Source organism: Buteo buteo, chromosome 10 (assembly GCF_964188355.1).
Source record: "Buteo buteo chromosome 10, bButBut1.hap1.1, whole genome shotgun sequence".
NCBI classification, from domain to species: Eukaryota; Metazoa; Chordata; class Aves; order Accipitriformes; family Accipitridae; genus Buteo; species Buteo buteo.
The window spans coordinates 28,059,456-28,079,456 of record NC_134180.1 but is presented as its reverse complement, the minus strand read 5'-3'; the positions used below and the strand labels follow the sequence as shown (position 1 = coordinate 28,079,456).

At 40.6% G+C, this 20,001-nt stretch overlaps 2 protein-coding genes across 8 annotated transcripts in view; both read right to left on the bottom strand.

Moving 5' to 3' along the window:
* The window catches only part of ZNHIT6 (zinc finger HIT-type containing 6), a 37,996-nt gene extending 20,968 nt beyond the window's left edge, over positions 1-17,028 (bottom strand). For 2 of the 4 annotated variants that reach the window (XM_075039090.1, XM_075039093.1), the window contains exons 1-8: positions 16,908-17,007; positions 15,262-15,327; positions 15,068-15,174; positions 14,900-14,985; positions 13,455-13,558; positions 4,116-4,184; positions 3,236-3,316; positions 2,639-2,719 (exon numbers count right to left, since the gene is read on the bottom strand). In XM_075039090.1, the coding sequence (XP_074895191.1) occupies positions 2,639-2,719; positions 3,236-3,316; positions 4,116-4,184; positions 13,455-13,558; positions 14,900-14,985; positions 15,068-15,174; positions 15,262-15,327; positions 16,908-16,975 (662 nt within the window). In that variant the 5' untranslated portion in view covers positions 16,976-17,007. Of the gene's footprint in view, positions 1-2,638; positions 2,720-3,235; positions 3,317-4,115; positions 4,185-13,454; positions 13,559-14,899; positions 14,986-15,067; positions 15,175-15,261; positions 15,328-16,141; positions 16,336-16,907 lie in introns of all 4 variants that reach the window. The other 2 variants (XM_075039092.1, XM_075039091.1) reach the window with 2 other exon arrangements.
* Positions 17,029-17,683: 655 nt separating this feature from the next.
* Positions 17,684-20,001, bottom strand: part of COL24A1 (collagen type XXIV alpha 1 chain) — a 151,542-nt gene continuing 149,224 nt past the window's right edge. For all 4 annotated transcript variants that reach the window (XM_075039086.1, XM_075039085.1, XM_075039088.1 and 1 more), the window contains one exon: positions 17,684-19,724. In XM_075039086.1, coding sequence (XP_074895187.1) covers positions 19,578-19,724 — 147 coding nt within the window. In that variant the 3' untranslated portion in view covers positions 17,684-19,577. The remainder of the gene's footprint in view (positions 19,725-20,001) is intronic.

Genomic DNA, 20,001 nt, shown 5'->3' with positions numbered 1-20,001 from the left:
AAATGTATTGAACAGAACTGGCCCTAGAACTGAGCCCTGAGGAACACTGCTGGTGACCAGTTGCCAGCCAGATGTAGCCCCATTCACTATAACTCTTTGAGCTCTGCCCTTCAGCCAGTTTTTCATCCAGCACACGCGCATCCCACAGTTGGACAACTTGTCTAGAAGGATGCTGTGAGGGACAGTATCAAAAGCTGTACTAAAACCCACAAAAAACTACATCCACCACCTTCCCCTCATCCACTAGGTGCGTGACTTTATCATAGAAGGATATCAAATTAGTTAAACAGGACTTTCCTTTTATGAACCCATCTTGACTGTGCCTGATGACTGCATTATTCTTTAAATGCCTTTCAACAGTACTCAGTATAATCTTCTCCATAATTTTTTGAGGAGCTGAGGTTAGACTAGCAGGTCTGTAGTTCCCTGGGTCTTCCCTCACGCCCTTCTTGTAAATTGGATTAACAATGGCTAGCTTCCAGTGTCCTGGTTTTGGCTGGGATAGAGTTAATTTTCTTCCTAGTAGCTGGTATAGTGCTCCATTTCAGATTTAGTATGAGACTAATGTTGATAACACACAGATGTTTCAGTTGTTGCTAAGCAGTGTTTACACTAAATCAAGGCCTTTTCTGCTTTTCACCCCGCCCCACCAGCGAGTAGGCTGCGGGGCACAAGAACCTGAGAGGAAACACAGCCGGGACAGCTGACCCAAACTGGCCAAAGGCATATTTCATACCATATGACATCATCCTCAGCATATAAACTAGGAGGAAAGCTGGCCAGGGGCTGCTGCTCGGGAACTGGGTGGGCATCAGTTGGTGGGTGATGAGCAACTACATTGTGCATCACTTGTTTTGCATCTTCTAATTATTTCATCTCTTTTTTCCCCTTCCTTTTCTGTCCTATTAAACTGTCTTTATCTCAGCCCTCGAATTCTACTTTTTTTTCCCCAATTCTCTCCCCCATCCCACTGAGGGGGGATGGAGGAGGAGGGCAGTGAGCAAGTGGCTGTGTGGTGGTTAAACCACAACATCCAGCCAGCAGGGGCCTCCCCAGACTCCCAAGACCTTTGGTAGATGATCGAGAGGGGTCCTGCCATAACATCCGCTAGCTCCTTCAGTACTCTGGGAGGAATCCCATCAGGCCCCACGGACTTGTGAACATTCAGCTGATACAGCTGGTCCCTTACAGTTTCAGTGTCCACAAATGGAACGTCACTGTTCCCACACTCACAGTACTCCGACTCAGAGGATGGGGCAGCCCAAGGTCTATCAATATTATTAAAGACTGAGGCAAAAACTGTGTTGAATGCCTCTGTTTTTCTTCATCCCTGTTAGTCAGATGTCAATCTTCAACACGTATCAGCCCAATGTTTTCTTTAGACCTCCTCTTGCGATTAACATACTTTAAAAAGCCCTTCTTATCTGAAACAACACTGGCCAGTTTCAACTCTAATGGAGCTTTGGCCTTTCGTGTCTTCTCCCTGCATATACAAACCATGGCTCTGCGACCTTCAATTTCACTTAAAACCAGGTTTCTAGCTGACAACTCTGATGGCAAATGTTACAACCATATTTCAAACAATGATTTCAAAGAGAAAAAAAATCAATCAAAACCACAAAAAGTTTGGGCTTGAATTTCTAAGTACATTACACATTTTTGAATAGTACTGGGAAAAATACAGCACAAACAGGAAGCTCAGTTACAACTAAAAATCTTTTAATATACCTTTTTTCCCTCCTTAGAAATAATATACCATGCTTTAGGGAAGCATATTATTTATATTTGTTGCATTTGAAGAAAAGAATGTACTTTAAGAACCCTAACTAGGAATCACTGGTCAACCACAATAAGCTATGATATTAAGCTGATACATATCCTTTTCAGTAACAATGACAACAGGGTGGAGTGTTCAAAATGGTATTTATACCAAGAAAAATTATTTCTTTAAAGTTTAATTTTGAAGTTCAAGATTATTGTCTGTTCTAGAAACAAAGAAAACAATTCTGCACAAGTCTGAATTCTGGAGACTTAAAAGTCCACACCCAAAAATATGGTACCATGAAGAGTGATGAGCTAGTAACTTTGAGAAAAATGTGTTAATTCAAATGCAGTGACTGGATGCTGATAAGCACATAATTTTTGCTGCAGTGATTTAAGAAGACAGCTCTCCTCAACTATCACTTCAACTCTCTTGGGGAGGTTAACATATCCACAGAGGAACTTGTAGAAGGGAATGGATGTCTACATTTCCTCTGGTCAACACAGTAATTTAACATTTTAACACAAACCTATCTTTGCTGCAGACATTGTTACATTTGCATGGACTGCTGCTGATGCAGCTCAGGTACAGGCACACTCACTATTCCACCAACGTAGCAGTGAGTGCCCTAGCTTCTTCAATCATCCAAGTATAAGTCAGCTGAATTTACTACCCACTAACTATACAGAAATGTCAGTGTTGACACATTAAAAGACAAAGGAATAACATTTTTGCTGAATCATTTTTAAGATGGCTGGTAATTACTCACTGAAGAGATTGTGTAATCTTGATTCATAATATTAAAGACTAAGAAACGTATTATTTCTTTTTTGGTATTTTTAATTACTAAGCACACAAACTGAAGAACCGCCTTACCTGACAGAGTTTTGTTTCCTGTTTTCTATTTTCATTAAAATTTGTACATCTGACTGAGGAGACGCTGTATAGATTTTTAACCTGAAAAAGAGAACATGCAACAGAGATGAAGAAACAATGATGTACAACTTTTCTTCCTATCATCTGTAAGAGATGGGTACCTTTTGTATGTCAACAGCCAACAGTATATATTTCTTCATAAAGACAATAATTTGCCACATACTAAGTCTTTCCTGTAAATGAGGGCTGCAATTACTAGTATGTTTTTCTAATTATTCTAAAGAAAAGGTTCACTGTCACCCCCACTGAGGTTAATTATGGTTACATTTTTTAGAATTACAGTTGCTTTATTTGATCTTTATGCCACAAGTCAATTTCTTAATATTTTTCTGGTTTAAATTTGGTGGCTATACTCCAGGGTTAGCTGGTTGGTGAATGTTAGGATGGTTTTCATCACAGGAATTAAAGATGTACTGCTGACTGGGAACTCAGTTCTGCGTGCTGAAAGTGCAGCTAGTTTAAGCCATTTATTCAAAACCGTTCCCTTTTTTATTAGTGCATTAGATGAACTAGGCAGAAAAGTTATTCAATACACACCTTTGACAAACTACAGGATCTGATTCCACTGGATCAATGTACGGCTTAAGGATATCAGCGAGTGTTTTATCATCAGGCACCCTTTCAGCAAAGATAAAAATCAAATATGTAAAACATGGTTCATCATGTACACAAAAAATCTATTATCTGAGTCATTTGGAGGAAGCTGTGTATTTGCACGCTACAGTGGCACAACTGAGTAGTTTATGGGAGGATCATAAATGTATATCAATACAGCATAAATAATTGACAGCTTTATCTCAATTTCAACACTGAAACTTCACTGGCATATACAGGGAGTAAACAGATGCATATCTCTAGTTTCTAACCCTGCAGCAGTAACATGCTGTTCCTACAGCCCTAGAAGTAGAAAAGGGCATACTTCTCATCCCCCTTCAGGCTAGGAAAAAAGGAGAAAGATTTGTCAACAAAAGCTTATTTTTTGGCCTTTGCAAAATGTGTTTGTGGGCTTTCCTACAAAGCAAACAATGCAACCATTTCATCCTATGTAAAGGTCAGCTTCAGTGTGCAGGCGAGGAGGGATGGCAAATCTTGCTGAACGTCTGGTCCATGAGAACAGGGTATGTTAGGTGTACGGGATATTGCTATCATGCAAATACCAGCTCCTCTGTTTACACAGAGAAAAGGACTAACAATCATTTTGCCTGATTTGAAAAGTCTGCTAGCTCCCAAAGAGGAAAGGACTACACAGCTTTAAGGTTTTTTTTTCAATTTAAATGCCCTTTTAATTAAGACCAAAAATAATATTCGCGTTTACCTTGTATAATAGAAATAGATAAGAACTGATAAAAATATTTTGCAGTTCAATTTCAGCAGAGTAATTTAAACTTTATAAAAATCTGTTTTTCAAGCTCTGTACCCTTTTAAAGTGTATTCAGCACGACAGTGAGGAAATATGAGCTTCAAATGCCAGTAGAACTTATTCTCCCTGAAAAGAAAAAGAAATGCATATTCTTAATGTTGGCTGTTAACTACTACTTGTTTTTTCTATGATAAAGCTCAGCAGCCTGTGGCATGGGTACAGAAGAAATATAGTCAAAATTTTGAATGGCATTTTCAAAGAGTAAAAGGTGCACGCAGAGAAGCCAAGATGCACTTTCAAAGATGCAGTGCTCCCAGATCCTGCTGAATTTCAAGTCCTCATGGGATGAAAATATCTTCCTTACAAATACAGGTAACATAAGACCAATTAACTGATCAACAGCATTTCACATTTTAAAAGGGAGTATCTTCCAGCTGACTTTCTGTATGTATAGCTGCCCTTTAATTTCAGAAAAGGAAACTGCTTTTTGGCCTATCACCCAGGACAGATTGCCAAACCTGTGCAACAGTAATAGCTAGAGGTCCCAGCTGAGGCCAGGTTCTACACAAAATAGGGGACTCAACTTTTCACAGCAGTGATGGCCTCAATAGAAAACACGTCATGGGCAGGGAGGGAAGCTGCATTTTGGCATAACGTGGGTAACAGAATAAATCTTTTACAGAAAGATCAGGAAGCTTTTGGTAGAGACCAAGATCGATGTCATGTTCCTTTCTCCAGTTTGTTAGTTTTAAGAACCATCTTCCCTTTCCAGCTAGCATAATTAAACCCTGAGAATACATGTTACTGAAGCATGGTTCCAGTACAATGTCATCTTAAGAAAGGCAGTATTACCTAGAGGATGCTTTGCTAGATTAGGAAATCTCTTTTTGCCTTTTTACTCAGCGTTATATAGCAATTAACATCATACAATTTAATTCATTGACTGTTCTCACCCAAAATTAAATCCCCTTGAGGCACACATTGGACTTCCCCATCCTCCCACATTACCTACCAAATGCACCCAAGTCCTTGAGCAAAAGCAATCCCATGAATGGGTTTGCCTTTGCCTGAGGCAGGAATAACCCAGACTGTTTTCCCCAGCATATTTTTTATGTGCACTACAGGGACTTTATCCCCTTCTACAGTACATAAAAGTTTTGACTGGGCAGGGCCAGCTCAATTGGTAGATCCTCTGGTGTTGACTAACCACGTGGCTTTTGCTAAACATGTATCCCAACATTTGAAGGCCCCACCACCCACTGCTCTCAATGTAGTCTTTAGTAGTCCATTGTAATGCTGCTGAAGTCAATATTGACTTAAGACAAAGTATTTTTCTTCTCATTGCTCCAAATTCTCTGATTCAGTATGATGAGCATAACAATATTTTTCTAAAAGAATCTCCTAAGAAAAAGCACAGCTAAAAGGTAGGGGCATGGCCCTTTGGTCTGGTTCAGAATTTTACACTCATGACTAAGAACAAACATTTGAAAGAGGAAGGAGGGAACTACTACCATTTAGAAATCAGAGGCCAGACATCTATGTGAAGCATAGGAATGTCTAACGGTACTCCCCCTCCTTTTTTTTTAAATTTGTGTTTTAAAACACTGCTTAAGCCCTATGAATCATTCATTATATCCAGGATAATTACCCTCAGTTATGCAAAGATTTCGGTACTACAATTAAAAGTAAACACAGTGTTGTTCCAACATGTTTTATTTGTTTATCAGGCAGATGAAACATTATCCAGCAGGTTCTAGCTGGCTGCAGAGACAAGTGTACATGCATCCAGTAGCAAAACAGTAAACTTAGCTGCTAAGTTCAATTAACTATGGTACCATTTTTAAATGCAAGCACTTTATAAAAAGTGCTCTTATCAAATAAACAATCATTCCCTTACCTCGTTATTCCTAGGAGAAAACTAAACTTTACAGCTGAACTATACTTCCTGTAGTATAAGTAAAATCAGAAGCGTTAGTGTTTATCAAAAAAAGAGCAAGCAAGAACCCTAGCTCCAAGGACCTAATAATCAGAATAAAAAGAACTAATGAAGTCCAAGTTCCCCAAAACAACATGTGACTCAGCAGAGTTGTGCAGCGCGCCTTGTGCTTCTTCCCCTCTATCTGCTCATGTTAAAGCTGAGAATGAGAGAGCCTTCCTTAAGTGAGAAGGTAAAGTTAGAGTACATCAGGTCTGAAAGAGGTAAGAAGATTGTATGACCAGAGCTGGAGGATAACACAAAAAACATTATTAATTACATAGCATATATAACCAGAAGCTGACATAGTACCTTGCCTCATGAATGTTACGCCATTTTGCATATTGGTATGATAACATCTTAAACTACCAAACTGAAAAAGGTTTTGAAATAACTCAAAATCAGTGAGTGGAATTTTGGAAGTTTTTTGCAAGATAAGTGAAACAAGGTTTTGCAATTCTTCATTCTGACAGCTGAAGGAAGCATCAATGCTACCATAAACATAGAGCAAACTGGAATATTGATAGGGTTATGGAACCAGTGCAACTGACTTGTGATTAACAAGCTTGTGATTCCTCAGACATATGTTAATATCTGGTATTTAACATGGCATGGTATTAATTCAAAGCACTTTCCCAAGCAGACTAGTAAAAGTTCCTCATCTTTAGACATAGAAATAGGGTCACCATCATTAGCTGCAGGAAACACTAATGATGGGCACATTTATTAAAATACTTGCAAGATAAGGACTGTTCAGATGAGGTTTTTGTTACAAGTTATCAACTAAAATGAGGCTTTCTGGCATTTTTTCATTTAACTCATCGTCTTCCACAATTTTTTCAAACAGGCCATATTTATCTACTCTAAGTGACCAACACTTACTGTGATATGGACTTTGTTTCTGTCAGATTTTTAAATCAAGACAGCCAAAGCAAGAGGAATACTGCATATCTTCCTTTCCCAAGTGGAAACAGACAAACTGTGACACAGCTTACAGAAACATGCATGTGGCCTAGAGGGCTGTCTTTAACACAAGCACTTGAAAAAGAAATGTTCCAGAAGTACTTCTAGCTGCTACTTGTTGTTAGGAATACTCTTTATGTGTCTGCAGACATGGTCTCACACAGCACATTCTGATTTCACATGCAAGAGCAGTTCCCTGTGGGCTCACTGAGGCAGACTCAGCTCATCACCGCAGCTGTAAAATCAGCTTAAGAGGATTCTTTTCAGACTTTCACCCTCCCTCCTCCTTCCAGGCACAATCTAGTCTACGGAAGGGTGCACAGAAAGAGCTATGAATCAGGGATTCTGAACACTGAAGTTAAAAAGATCATTCCTTGTCAAAAAGTTTCACTTTGGAAAAACAGAAATGTTGATTTTTTTTTTTCAGCATGCCAATACCGAAACTGCAGTTAAGTACTCTTGCCTGACAGTAAATGGCAAGCAGAAAGAGGTAAAATAGATTAAGAACAGGGTAGAAGGAGGCAAGGAAAAAAGCAGCTTAGAATTGGAATATCCTTATACTCTCTGCTGTACCATGAAGTCTTGAAAACAACCTGCTGGATGCCTGTTATTAACATGAAGCATCCCTCACCATCACTGATCTCTGGCCAGTTAGAGAACTTGATGTCAACTGTAGATGCTATCAAAGCTGTTTCACAACAAGTTCTGATTAAAATTAGGTATCTTGGCTCCAGATCTCACTGACTTCATTTTCCACTATGGCTCACTGGGGTAGTATTTCCTTCAAATACAACCGACATGTACTATGCTCATTTTCTAGAAGAAAATGCTTAATTGAGTCATCTGCAGTTGAGTAACAACTCACTGCATGAAGTGTTCCATGCCGCTCGGCTGCCATGGAATGCCACTCCACAGTTTTCTTGAATACCAAAGCACTGACTATAAAACTACCAAACGGCAGAGATCTGGATGAGGCACAAACACTGTTGATGTCAGTAAAAGCAGCATCACAGCCCATCCCTGCACTGCTTGGCTTCACATCCTATTTTGGCTACTTCAGAAGCATGGAAACTGATCAGAGGGAAAAAAAGGAGCCAAGCACCTCTTCCCCTGCATGAGATGTAGCTGCAAATTATGTTCAGAACTGCACAGGCTGTTTTGCAATTACTGTTCTTCCAAAGCAAAGTAACTGTCTCCCTTTCATTTCTCCTAAAACTTCCAAAAAATTATTTTCTATTATCAACTGTAGTTTTCACAGAACTACATGTAAATGATTTTTAAATTTTTTGCAGCAACAACTGAAAGATTTTTATTTCTGATGTTACAAACACAGCAACAGTATATACAAAGTGGCTGTTACCTCCAGCTAGCTTTCAGGACAACTGCAAAAATTCTCACCATCTTTTATGGTTAATGCAGTACCTAGGAAGACGCTCCAAGTACTGTGGGGGTAGGCAGTACAGCTGCTTGGAATTAAAGGACATATCTACAAAGGATTCTGGGACTTGGACATACCAGTTAAATGCCTTGACAGATTTTTAGAAGTGTCCAATGTTTGTGTTATTTCTTAAAACATTTATGAAATATCTCATAACGCTTAACTTTCTTACCTACATTTCCTCTAAAGTCAATTTTGCCTAGATTGCAGTAGAAGATTTTGTGTGTGTGTGTATGTATATGTGTGTGTAAAATAAAAAATATATAGACAAAAAATTCCAAATTCAACCCATCTTAAGATACCAACTGCAGTTCTGGCCCTGCAGAAGTACTTCACTGCCAGCCAGTCAAAGATAGCAATTCACTGATGATTTTGTTTCTATTTATCAACTAATATTCTTAATATGTTTTAAAAATAGTATACAGGACATCTTACATCAAAGCGCAGATACTGTAGAGACCTCTCTATGTTATTCTGAATTGATGAAAGAGATGAAAAGGACATAAGTAAGTTTAATGTAGGACCAGTTATCCTTTAATTTGACAATACCTGGTACTCTCACCTAATGCAATGAAGTTTAATTGAAATACTGGGCATTCAGTATCTACACTTTTGGATAGTAATGCCTTTCTCAACTTTCTTAAGCAATGAAGATTCAGCCCAAGTAAGTGATTATATTCTCTTGTGGATTAAAAAAAAAAATAATTTAAAATAAGAGAACACGCAGAGGTGTGATGATTTCATTCCCCCATCCCTACCAAACTCTGTGTTCCTAGTGCCAAACTGACTTTGTTGCACTTCTAACAACAGCACACAAAAGTGGATGTCTCTGTTTCCTTGAAACTTCATCAAGTTAATTCCTGGATTTGATGTATAAACAGTAAAAACTGCACTATTTCTACTGAAAGTTCCTAAGTTTCCTAGTTACAGTAAACAGCAAGACAATCAATGAAGAAACTGAAGTGCACTTCCTTTGTAACACATATGGTCTTCTATCAAGGGGCCTCCCAACAGCAGGAGATGTTACTAACCATATGTGTTGCAATAATCAAACATGCTGGGCTTGAACTGAGATTCCTGTGTAAATCAAAGTGACACGGTCAAGGCCAAGTAACCCCAACTGTAATAATCTTTAAAGAATAAAATTACTGTCCTCTTTAACTTCTGCAAATAAACAAAATTACTGTCAGATTCACTATAGAATGAAACATTTCAGTTGCTAAACAAAACAACAAAAAAGAGTAAATCTCAGGTACAGAACTCCGTCAGTACTCGTCTTCACATAGGGTTGTTCTGAAAAGCTACTGATTTACTGAAATTCATTAACATCCTGCTCTCTGATCACTCCAGAGTAGCATTCCTCTGCATGGGAACTTACTTTGGAGGGTCCTAGAAAGCATGCAAAACTATGTACTAAATAACAACTATATTCAAGTTTAACAGCTCCAACAGTGTAGCATTAGCCCAAAACCCAGCTCAGATAACTCCTTGGTAAATTCTCAAGATCAGCAACACTTCAAACAATTTTAATTATCCCTACCTAGCTAAGGATTAGAGTTGACATTTTAGGGCTTTCAGGTGTACATCATAGTAGCTTCTCTAACACTGATGATCTCTTAACTGATGCTAATCCCAAATCTCCACACTGTATTTTGTTCTCAGAATTAAATCAGAGAAGAGAGAGAATGAAAAAGATTCCTCCTTCTCCCACATATATCATCTGATCAAATGCTGCCAAGCTGCAGGCCTGCCGGCCGCCAGGGAGGAGACTTGTAGCCAGCCCTCTGGCCCCTCTTGGTGGGGAGGAGAGGTAAGAAGGATTTTGTCTGGGAGGTGGTGTGAACAGAGCGGGGAGGAGGCTGGGTGGAGATGCCTATGACGGTGTAAGCAGCAGGCAGGGTCGGAGCAGGGCAGCACAGGCTGCAGACCTGAGGGAGCTGCACTGCCCCATTTCAGCATCTCACCACTGTCATCATCTCCCGCCAGGGAACCAGGAGCCATGGAGTTGCAAGCTCCCTCCCCTCTTCCCGTTTGACCTGCTGGCTAGAGCTCTCCAGTTGCTGCCCCAGTCCTTGCCCCAACCTGGTCACATTCTCTGCTCCCTCCCAAAGGCTCCCTACCCAGCAGGCCACCCCAACTCCATGGCAGCATGTGTCCAGAAGGGGAACTACCACTTCTACTGGAAAATAAGGGCACCATAGAAAAGGTAGGGTAAAGCAGCACATTAAAAATATTTTGCAAATAAGGTGTCCTAAACCATCTCTAAGTCAGGTGTCCCATGAGTTCACAAACTGGACTCAGACTCTACTGTCTAATAACCTTCCATTATCTAGATATTCAATATTACAAGTTAAGTCTAATCCATGTGTTGCCCAGCATTGGCACGTATGCTTTCACAACACCAAATTTAGCAAACAGACTAATGGAAACCAGGAAATGAAGAGTCTGGTTAACACATCCAAACAACCACTTATCTGTCCTCCAGAGTTGGCAGGGGCAGGGGATGACACAAGAATACATCTTGTACTTCCTAGTTTTGGATTACTCTCATTCCTGCCTTGTACAGCCTAACAGCTTGGCTTGCATGGGGAGTGTGCAGAGGACATCAGAGAAGACTGTTCTCAGCTTTCCATGCACATGTTGAGCAGCTTCCAACCTCCACCCTCTGGAGCAACCTCTCTACAAATCTCGGCTGACAAACAGCATGAGAAGGGGTTTGGATCTACGGAAAAGTAGACATAACAGACCCTGACCACTGTCAGGTGTTAAGCTCATGTAATGCAATTATTTGCACAGCCTTACCCCATTTGAATGTAATATTCAACAAAATGTTGTGGGTGTCATGAAGTCACATGGGATAGGTGTCAAATGGCTGATACTCACTGGTTCGATCAAACCTTAGGTTTGGTTCCTCAGGAGTCCATTTAAGGAGAGCAAGCAAAACACGCCAATTAAAAAAAACCAAACCAACCAAAACTAAAGGTTAATTTTTAATCTGCATCACTGAATTCAAACAGCCCATTGCTGCATGAATAACAGTAACAGCAAAAGAGAGGAAACACGTCCTTTGTGTACTACTCACTGAGCACATTCCATACCCTTGGACAGCATTTACAGGAAAGAGATGGTTACTTCCTATCCTCTTAAGAACAGACAATGTTATCATGTTCTTTCTGATTGGATGTGAAAGTCTCAGAAAGGCTAGCATTCCAAAACAGCAACAACAACAACAACAAAATACCCCAGGACTTTATGATTGACAAAAAACAGTAAGGCATTCTGCCAGACAGCCTGTGAAATATTTCCATGTCTATTTGCCAACAAGTCACCTTCCTTGCCCCATCCTCTTAGTTTTTAAATCTGCTTCCGGTTAAACAACATAAAGCATGTGATATGCGTGAAAGCATAATCTGCTCAAAGCTTAATTTGTTTCCAATGCAAGCTACACTTCAGTATGTACCCAAAAATGCTTTATAGAGAAAAAGAACTAAAAAACATGGTACATGAAGGCAAATTTCTGTGAGCACAGCATTGTACCATGCCCAGGATCTTCCCAATAGTGTCAAACCTCCCTGTATCTGTGCCTTTTCTGTTCTTCTGTCTTTCTCTTAGTTACTGATCCCAGCACCCCTGGGCCTTCTGCCCTTGCTCTGGCTCTTAAAGACTACTCCATACCCTGTACTCCTTCAGGATGTGTATATTGTTCTTATCCACAACATTAATGAAATTCCCCAGGAAAGATAAACGCAGCTCTAAGAGTGAGATACTTCAACAGCATGAGCCTAGCACAAGGTATCTGTAAAAGGTAGAGCACGCGGCCAAGAAAAAGCAAGTCAGTGCAGAAGCAGACAGCCTCCGCTCAAATGACTAACATGTGCAAGGTTTGGGGCTACCACCTGGTCTGTTCTGAGCAGACAGCCTCAGTGATGTATAAATTTGGGGCAGAGGGAGGAGAAAATGCCCCAGATTTTCTTTCTTTCCATTGGTCCACCCTGGGTTTTCTCTAGCAGAACCGGTAAAATATGTACCTTTAAAAGGTTACGCTTCTACATCTATTTTATGCCCTATGTTCTGCTAAACCAAACCCCTCAGCTTTTGCCCCAGAACAGAAGAAATGACAGAGGCAAGTCTGTGGAGGGGTTGGTTTTTCAGGCCGGTCTTTGCTTTGCCAGAGAGAGACACCTGGTGGCCAGTCAGCGCCCAGCCATCGGCACCGTGCAGAACAGAGGGAAAAACCGGCCCTGGGAGCAGAACTTGCCACCAAGACCTAGACCATGAAGAAAACAAGCGAAGGAGCCAGCAAGGGTAGCTGGTACAGCTGATTACTGTGAGGAGCCCGGAAGGCATTTGTATTCGCTCCCAGTAGATACCAAGATGAACTCCAGACCTGTTTCCTGCCATAATGAAATACTGTGTAATTTTTTTTTTAATATTTTTTTTTATTTTTACTGTGAAAATCCTTTGAAATACAAACTCCAGATATCAGAGAAAACCCAGAGAGTGGATGAAGGGAAGAACATTTAAAGTCTTCTTAGCCTTTTTCCTGAATTCATATCTGTCTGTCTACACTTGTCCCTCTACACTGTGCCTTATCAAGCATCCACATCCTCCAGCACAGCAACTCCTAACATGGCATGCAACAGAAAGAACTGTGTTGGAAGCACCTCTTCAGACTTAAAATCAGCCTTTTCAGAGAGAGAGATTTTTGCAATCATTCTACATCAATCCTCTGTCATAAACCTTTAAAGAAGTGTTTTCTTTTCTAGCAACAAAAGTCAATGTTAATTAAAAGATGGAAGAGCACAACAGTGCTGATTCTTCCTCCTGTTATTCAATGGTGGTTGGTATGAGCCTAAAAAATGAAAACCGGCAGCACAAAGCATTAAATCTAGATAGCTTTTGTAAAAAACCCATGCATCTAACAGATTTTAAAAGCAAGTAGATTGGTATGAATTCAGATTCTCATCATTATGCATTCAGTGCAAACAAAACATTGCTGACTAACCAACTGAAGACTCACATGCAATTGAAGGTGGTTGAATTTTCTCTTCTTTTTGTAAATCCAACAGGCAGCGTTCTCAGGTCAATATTACACTTTCGAGCTTTGTTTCTCAAGCAACATAACTAGGAAAAAATAAAACCAATTTAAAAAAAAAATCTGAATAATATATTCAAAACCTGAAAGTTAAACAGTAAAAGAGTAATGTTGACAGGGATTATGGGAAAATTGTAGAAAAGGCCATATTTAATGAAGTACTTTCTTTGGCTTTTTAAAAAAAAAACAAACATCACGAATGATAAAGTTAATAAAGTAAGCCTAGAAACTACCTGAAACATTTTCAGGTGAAGTTTCTCCAAGGTTAAAAAACAACATGCCAACAACCTCTTTATAGTTACATATTGTGAAAGCCACTGCCAGCCTTTGTGGGTGTAATACTACTCACGGAGCTATTTTTTGGGCTACAACCCCATTAGCAGAAGGGATGCACATGCACCATGTCAGCCACTCTGACAAATTCCAATTTGAAGGTAGCACTAAGGGTATCATCCCCTAAACATGCCTAGTATCACTCCCTAAAAGCTACTACCTATGTAGCATCTCACCATCTTCAGTGCACATTTTCAAGGCATCACAGTGGTAAGTACACACAGAGTATGACTTCAGCCTGAGAGAAAGCTGGAGTATTCTGAATTTACTTTGTCATCAACATGAGTTCTTGCCAACTAAGTTTAGTGCTGTATTTAAAGATATCTTCACAAGACTGGAAAACAACATGGCCTTGACGCCTTTCAGTAACATATGAATGAGATGAAATATTTTGGAGCGGATTTTGTTTTTCTGGGTTTAGTTGTTTTTTTTTTTAATTTTTCCCTTCTTGATCTTGGTCTTTGCAGTTTATCGTCATAGGACATTCAGGAAATGCCATACATTTCTGTGATCTCGTTAATGCTTTACTGGAATTAGAGCAGTTTCACAAAAATCTCCTCTCGCCCTTAGAAGGCTGCCTTTTACTTCACTGTTGCTTAAATTTATTCTTTGCAGAACTCCAGTTGCCTTAATTTGGTATATGGGGAAGCACATAATAATTTTTAGGCAATTAATAAATCCACTGTTTACCTGGGAATTTTGTAGTTAAAAATACAAAAAGGTTGTGGAGGTGGAAGGAAACATTCAGGCTTTCTTAACACACATCTATCATCAAACAGCAAGAGTGGTCATGCATCAGTTTTAAGAATGTACACTGTTACCAATCTATTCTTCTAAGCAATTGGACGTAGCCATCAATACTACTATTACAGAAACCTAGAAAGACTTCTTTTGATTTCTGGCTCTGAAATTCAGGGTCATTCACACTTTCATAAGAGAGGTATCAGCTCTGAAATCTGGATTGGGACTGCCTCAGTGGGAATTCAAAGGTAGTCAACCCTATCCCCAACTGGCCAAGCTGCGAATTTAAAACTTACAAGTTTTTTTGTTGCTGGACTATGCATAGTAGGATGTCGAGCAGCAGCATCAGCTGTCCTTCCTACATCTTCCAGGAAACGATAATCTAAAGGTAAAAGAACAAGGAAAAATGTAGTGCTAACCTAGTAAAAACAATGAATTTTAACAAGCACAAGGAATATTCTTACCGCTCAAAAGGTTCAAGTCAGTAAATTCATTTACAGAGACAAATGCTGTTTTATCCCTGATTCCATTACAGCTCAGTGCAAGCTTATGCTTCTTTACACACAATAGACTGAAACGACAAAAAGAAAAACATTAACATGCCATTCAACACGAGCGAGGAAAATAACCAAACCAATTTAATTCAGATAATAGATACCTGCACGAATATTTCATGCATCGTGGACATCTGTACTTAGCTTCCTCTTTGCTGCATGTTTCGCATCTGAAAAAAAAGTAAAAAGTAGCTCTTAATAAAGCAGTATCTTTGTGCCTGTCTGGTCTGGGAAGGTGCCTGCTCGACAACCGGGCGCTATGTCATCAATCGGCATTTTCAGGAAAAGTTATATGAACCTTGAAAGAAGAAAGAAAAAATACAAATACCCTAGATCAGATAAGGTAGCAGACAAAATAATGCAAACTCTGGGAAATGCCTCCAAACATGTACAGGGGTCTTACCTATATTAAAACACAGCGCAGATGCTCTAAAGAAAGAGAAAAAACCCATACTAAGTGCAGAGTTGGAAGCATAGCAAGGCTGTATCAGTTTATGCTTTGTGGCCTGGTTGTATCAGTGCTTTCCCCACTTACGTCACCTGTAATGTACATTATACTATGTTGGCTGATAATGCTCCCAGTTTTAGGCAGATAGAAAATAAATGTCGAGAATTCACAATAAAACCTGAAAACTGCACCCCATTTTTTCAACAAAACAGAAGAACCATGACAATATCATCAGCAAAACTTCTGCTAGCTGTTAGCAGTGGAAACCCCAAAGTCAGGGAACCTCTCAGGGACAACGTGTAAGCTTTAGGAATATAGCTAACAAATATTATCTCATAAAAAAAAAATTTCCTCTACAAATACAACCTTCTGCTTTGTAACTGGCTATTACAACAGATGTTTCTGTTATTCTTAGGAAAAAGTTCTTGATACATTAACCAAAGCAACCATCAGTTTTCATTTATTTTGACTCCGACAAATGGGGAAGGGAAATAACCCTCCCCCACATCAGTACAGTTTTCAAGAATGGCACATACCCACCACTTCCAACTACTAAAGCAAAAACGTAAACCTCAAAGTATTTTTCTTCCTCTCCCCACCACACGCTTGCTGCCAGTGGATAGGGGAGATGTGAAGGACAAGCTCAGCAGTACCATCTCCTGACGAGAAGGTGGCTCTGTATACCGGCAGCACGAAGCATTGTAGAAACAGAAAAATAGCGTTTCGTACACTGCAAAACAGAAACAGGAATCACTCTGAACAAGGATTCCTTTTTTTCTATATCTCCACCGTGCCCAATGCACGTTGGCAGTTCACCTGCAACGCCAGTGAAAACTCCGCGACGCGTCACCCGCCTGCAGACCCCAATTAGCAGGCAAAAGCAGACCCTGCTACCTAGGGCAAAGCCCACCCCGCGCCCACAACAGTCCCCTCGCTCCTGAAAGAACGAAACCGCCCCGTCCCGCAGCGCTAACGCCCCTCGCGGAGAAGGCTACTCCCCTCCACACGCACAGAGGAGACAGAAGGCGCGGGGCCTGCAGGGCAGCGATGCCGCGCACCTCGGCCGCCTGCCCTCCCCAGGGCACCGGCGCCCCCCGGGGGGCCCGCAGCAGGCCCGGCCCGCGGAGCCCCCGTGGCAGGCCCACGGCGGCGGCGCTGCGCGAGGAGAGGCCGCGGCGCAGCCCTTCCCTTCGGCGGCCCCGAGTTTTGGCGGAGCCCGAGGAAGGCGCTCCCGAAGCCCAGCCGGCCGCGAGCCTCTGCAGGAGGCCTGAGGGCGCTCCCGCACCCTGCCCGCGTCCCTACCTCTGCAGGGACATCTTCCGCCCGCCCGCCCGCCGCCGAGGGCTCTCCGGGCCTCCCAGCTCCGCCATGGCTGCGCGGCGCCGCCTCCCCACGCGGTGCCCGACGGGGCCTGGCCGGGGCGGGCCCGGCCCCGGCCTTTCCTGGGCAGCGGCGCCGCCTGGCGGCCCTCGGCTGGCGGCGGCCTCAGCGGGCCGCGGGGCCCTGCCGCCGCCGGGCCTTGGCGTTAGGCGGGAGTCGGCCCGCTGCCTGCGGCGCTGAGAGCGTCCTTCAGGCTTTATCCCTCCTGCCTTAGACTGTTCCAAAGCCCCGCTTCCCAGGTGCTTTTTAATGGATTTTTAACCATGAAAAATAACAAGAAAAGGAAAAGGGATAAAAGGATTCTGACAAAGACTCTTGTAATCTAGCTCAGGGCTTGCTCTAAAATTTTGCTCTAAATTTACCTTACTCTAAAGAAGGGTAACAAAGTAGGCGACCACCTAAGCAACCATGAAAAATTAATTGCAGGGTACAGGTACTTGTTAACATTGTGGGACGAAATTGTATGACATCTGCGAATGCCCGTGGGAGCTCCAGTAAAGATGCCTGCATACAAGAGGCTTTCCAAAACACACACTGCACTGTATACAAGTATACTGTCACTCAGGATGCTTTCAGCCAAATGTTTCTGGCAACCTCCAACTCAAGTGACACGGTACATTATTATCTGTCAGTGTCCCACTGCACAAATTCATTGTGCTGTCTGCATGGGCTGTGCATTTTTACCTCAGTTACAGAGATGCAACATATTTACATCTGAGCAGTCTTACAATACTTTGAGCTCTTTGTTTTTAGGAGAGAGAATTTCTGAGATATGCTAATATAAACCTTAAATATAGGCTATAAAGAACTTCCAAAAGTAGGGCAATGAGACTAATAAAAACATATATGAAGCAGAACATTTTCTAAAAGATTACATTCTTACAAAAAAAAAAAAACCAACAAACAAAAACCAAAACAATCCAAAACCCCCAAAACATTTGTCACAACATCAGCTCCACAGCCAAACTAAGAGCAAATGTCAAGTGATACTGTTAGAGTATAATGATCTTGAAGACGCAAAAAGCAAGACATTTTCTCTAACCTTTATCATCACTCTGTAATCTTGCTTTGCCTTTAGTTTTACCAGATTTCCTCATAGGGAACAAAACTGATGCTTTGATATAAAATGTAAAATGGGATGTACATGTACATTACCTTGTAAAAAGTAAACACTGTCAATCTCACAATATTCCACAGCATTGCCACCTAACAAGTACCCTTCTTCTTGAGGACTTTAGTCATTACTAAGAATGAACTATACAATGCAAAACAGAATAGTAAAAGACAAACACATAGCTTAGAAGCTCATTTTATTATACTTTGGTAAGTGTGATTTCCTGTGGATCAAGACAGTTAAACAAGTTGTTTGAACACTCCCCTGCTCCCCAGTATAGTCTGGTATCATCTTGCCATGTACTACTGAGCACACTTTGGATTGATAATAGATAGAGGCGTATCGTTATAAAGAATGCTTTTCCCAATGGTAAAATTGTTCTTTTTTTAATAAAAAAAGATGGTTGAACATTTTAGGCTTAATTAAAAAAAATTATCTAATAACTTTGCAAAAATGGAATTTCTAGGTTGATTAAACGCTGATTATAATTTAACAACAGCCATTCAGAAGACATACTGTAGTAGATTTTTTTTTTCACAAGTTACAAAATATATACAAAATGTATCATCTTAAGATGCCTTTGGCAATAGAATTGTTAATTAAAATAAAGAATCTAAACCTCAAAACTACTGTAGGAAGCTCTTCTACAACAATTTTTACAATGGCTGTAAAGCTAACTGTTCTGACTATATGCATCATATACAACGTGCTGTCTCATATACCATTTCCACAACAGTACACAAAAATATTTTAAACAAGAAATCCACATAAATAATGTTTTCATTGTAGTGAAGTATGTGACCAATGATTCAAAATAAGTACCTTTACAACAGAAACATATCCTGATGTAACCAGCACATACAGTCTGAAAGATAAAAAGGGACTCAAATAACGTCTGCTAAGGCCACAAGCACCTTGTGTTATGAAGAGCACCAAGGCAATATGGACAGGAAACACAAAAGAGGTAGTGTGCCATCTGTTAAGATGTATGCGTCCACACAGGACTATAATAAAACAATGTTTAAGAAAAGAAGATGTATTGTACTGTGGCATAATTTGCTTTTCATATACAAGCTATTGCACGTTTAGGAGCATTAGCCAGTATTGCTCCTTAGTGTTGTATGTCTCCAGCTTTCCTCAGGATGTTGTTTTTTTTTCCTTTGCAGTGCTGTTAAAGATATTGCTAAGAACACTAGAGGTCCTGAAAAATTCCGTGTTCAGATATTCAGTTCCAGGAAATTATGCAAGAAAGCACCAACAAATTACTTTATGAAAATTGTTGTAGTCTTGTCTGTCTCTTCCTTTTCAATGCCATTTCTCCATAGGAGGAAGTCTTTTTCTTCCTGAGGTTCTTTAACCAACACCTTTTAAAATGATTCTTCAGTTTCCTAGTAATTTTGCCTGTAATGGATCATTACTTTTGCATTCAATCTATGAAGCAATTCCATGTGGATGCAAAAAACCCCAAGATAGAAACCTCAAAGAAAGCACACGGAACCACTTTCTATGAAGTGCTGCTGTCCTGGTTTGAGATGAGGAAGAGCGTTAACTTGAACAACTGGAAGCTGATTAGTGTCCTGAGTGTGAAAAAAGAACCGTGTCTTATGCCAGCTGCCATCTTCAATCTGCAACATACAGCAACGGAATATTAGATTCATATCAAAGATAAGCGTCAAAACACAAATGGAAATTGTGGTTATAGAGTGAGAGGAGGAGGAGAAGTGTACAGAAACATTTCTTCTCCCAGCAATTCCTAATGAAGCTGTGTAATTTAACAAATGCCATTTCTCCCATGCAATACCATGCACACTCCTGGCAAAACTGTAACTGTAAAAAAAGCCCAGCATGGAATACAGCTGGAACGGATGCAGACACAGTGCAACACAGCTCAAAGCAGAGCGC